Raw genomic sequence first — 2,652 nt, 5'->3', positions numbered from 1 at the left:
TGCAGCAACTATATATAGTTCCAGGTGGGTACTAGACAAATGGGGAGATCACTACATAAATTATACAAATGTCTAACCACTACGGCGTAAACCTGAAACTAATGTAAAATAACATTGAAGTCAACTATAATATAAATAAATAAATAATTTTAAAAGTCATATACAGAAGTTGAACTCAAAGAAAAGAAAATTCCAGATTATAAACAAAAGAAGAACAAACACAATCTCATTAAAGAATCACAATGTCTGGTTTTAGACTTGGAGCCATGAAATCAAGGTTACTGTTTAAGTCTCAGGACAATTGTCCCTTTTATACTGTCATCCCAAAGGATCTTTTCAGAGCCCCCTTTATATCTTTATTCCTGAGACTGTAGATGAAGGGGTTCAGCATGGGTGTGACCACTGTGTACAGGACCGAGGCTGTAGCACTGGAGTGTGTATTGTGGGAAGCAGGAGAGCTGAGGTACACTCCCAGGCCTGTTAAATAAAATAAGGAGACAACCGAGAGGTGAGACGCACAGGTAGAAAATGCTTTATACTTCCCCTGAGCCGATGACATTGCACGTATGCAGGAAATGATCTTGGAGTAAGAGTAAAGGATTGCAGCCACAGGACCACCACTCAGCAGCACAGCTACAAAATACAACACCAGGTTATTAACAAAGTTATCAGAACAGGCAAGTTGGATTATCTGGATTAGTTCACAGAAAAAATGGGGGATTTGCAAGTCTGCACAGAAAGACAGTCTCAGCACCATTAAGCTATTTAACAAGGAAATAGGGACACTCATGATCCAGGACACCAGAACCAACAGTCCACAGAGCCGGGGGTGCATGATGACCGAGTAGTGCAGGGGGTGACAGATGGCCACAAAGCGGTCATAGGCCATCACGGTCAGGAGGAAGTTATCCAACTCTGCAAAGAGTATAAAAAAGTACATCTGCGAGATGCAGCCTTCATAGGTTATCACTTTGCTCTGTGTTTGGATGTTCACCAGCATCTTGGGGACGGTGGTGGAGGTGAAACAGATGTCCACAAAGGACAGGTTGGAGAGGAAGAAGTACATGGGCGTGTGCAGGTGGGAGTCTGAGCTGACGGCCACGACGATGAGCAGGTTTCCTAACACAGTGATCAGGTACATGGAGAGGAAAAGCCCAAAGAGGAGGGGCTGCAGGTCTGGCTCCTCTGAAAGTCCCAGGAGGACAAATTCTGAAACTCTTGTAAGATTCTCTGCTTCCATGAGGAAGACGTGACTTCCAAGACAGGAGAATCACATGAGTAATTTTCAAAGAGACTTTACTCAGATGCTCTGATGCTACAATTTATATTTTGCAGCCAAGTGATTAATTTCAGTATTTTTGTATCGATCATGTTCCTTCTAGGGTTTCCTCAGATTAGGAATTTTTGTCCGTTCTCCTTCTTTCCAAAGGTGTGATGTTTTCTACTGTTTTCATGAGAAATTTTCATGTATTTCAGGAATATAAATTGACTGCTCACCATGTTTTAGGTACTGTCTAGTCTGTGAGTATTGAAGTGCTGAAAATCAGAAGTTCATACAAGTCAATGAAGGAAAAAACATATGCAAGCCACTAATAAAAATATATAACATTTCATATGGTGACAGACCATATGAAGATAAGGAAAGCATGTATAAAACAAAGTAGCGACTAGTTTTCTTTTTCAAAGGCATTTAGTCAAGTCCTGCAAACAAGGTGACATTTGAACAGAAACCTCCATGAAGAAAGTGAGGGAAACGCAAGGAAATGTGGGCAGTGTGTACTTGGGAAAAAGAATGGCCAGTGCAAAGGCCCTGGGGTGGAGCAGAAGGGCTTTAGTGATGTGTCCGAAGTCAATATCGGAGTATCTGATGGACCTTGATTATAGTAATTTCAGGTTATTTCCCGGCAGTGTTTCTCACCCAGAATTGGTTTTGTGCCTGAGATACCTGGCATTGCCTGAAGGAATACTGATAACACCTACAGTCCACAGGAAAGCACCCACACCAACCATTATTCAGCCCCCAAGTCAACAGAGAGAAGGTGAGCAAACCTAGTCAAGACCAGCACTTCAACCTGTATGTACCTACGATCAACAGCATCCTACCAGACGCAGAATCTGAGTCAGCAGGTCCTGGGGGCTTAGAGAGTCTGCATTTCTAACCAGCTCCCAGGGCTGTTGATGCTGCAGCTGCTGGTCTGTGGCCCACGCTCTGAGGAGCAAGGTGAGGTCCTGTGTCAGAGTCAGGAACAGGCGGTTTCAGGTTTTCTGAATCAATTATTTCTTTGCATGTATTAATATTTAAAGCAATTGTGTAGTCACTCATTCAAGAAACTATGATAAATATTGTGTTCATTTCTCTTATATACGGGCCTCTGGGTGTATAATAATATACTTTTAAGAGACTTTGTAGTGAGCAGAATAAGGGCCTCCAAAATATGTCAACACCCTATCCCCAGTGCCTTTGTATTTGAAATTTCTATAGCAAGGGGGGATTAGGGTAGGAGATGGGACAGGCTTGCTAACAAGCTGACGTTAAGAAGATGACCCAGTATCATCCAGGTGAGCGAACATAACCACAATGGTCTTTATGTAGAAGCGAGAGACAAGATGAAGAAGCTAAACTTCTGGCTTTGAAGGCAGAGGAAAGGCCAT

General features: G+C 42.6%; 1 protein-coding gene across 1 annotated transcript; it reads right to left on the bottom strand.

Annotated features, from left to right (window-relative positions):
- Window positions 1–310: 310 nt before the first annotated feature.
- On the bottom strand, window positions 311–1,240 carry LOC308508636 (olfactory receptor 7A17-like; the record flags this gene model as incomplete). The annotated part of the gene is made up of 1 exon (XM_081075627.1): window positions 311–1,240. The coding sequence occupies one exon, from the start codon at window positions 1,238–1,240 to the stop codon at window positions 311–313; it is 930 nt and encodes a 309-aa protein (XP_080931753.1).
- Window positions 1,241–2,652: the final 1,412 nt, after the last annotated feature.

The sequence above is a fragment of the Rhinolophus hipposideros genome, assembly GCF_964194185.1.
Source record: "Rhinolophus hipposideros genome assembly, chromosome: 16".
Lineage (NCBI taxonomy): Eukaryota > Metazoa > Chordata > Mammalia > Chiroptera > Rhinolophidae > Rhinolophus > Rhinolophus hipposideros.
The sequence above is the reverse complement of the archived record's forward strand: the minus strand, read 5'-3'. Positions and strand labels throughout refer to the sequence as shown.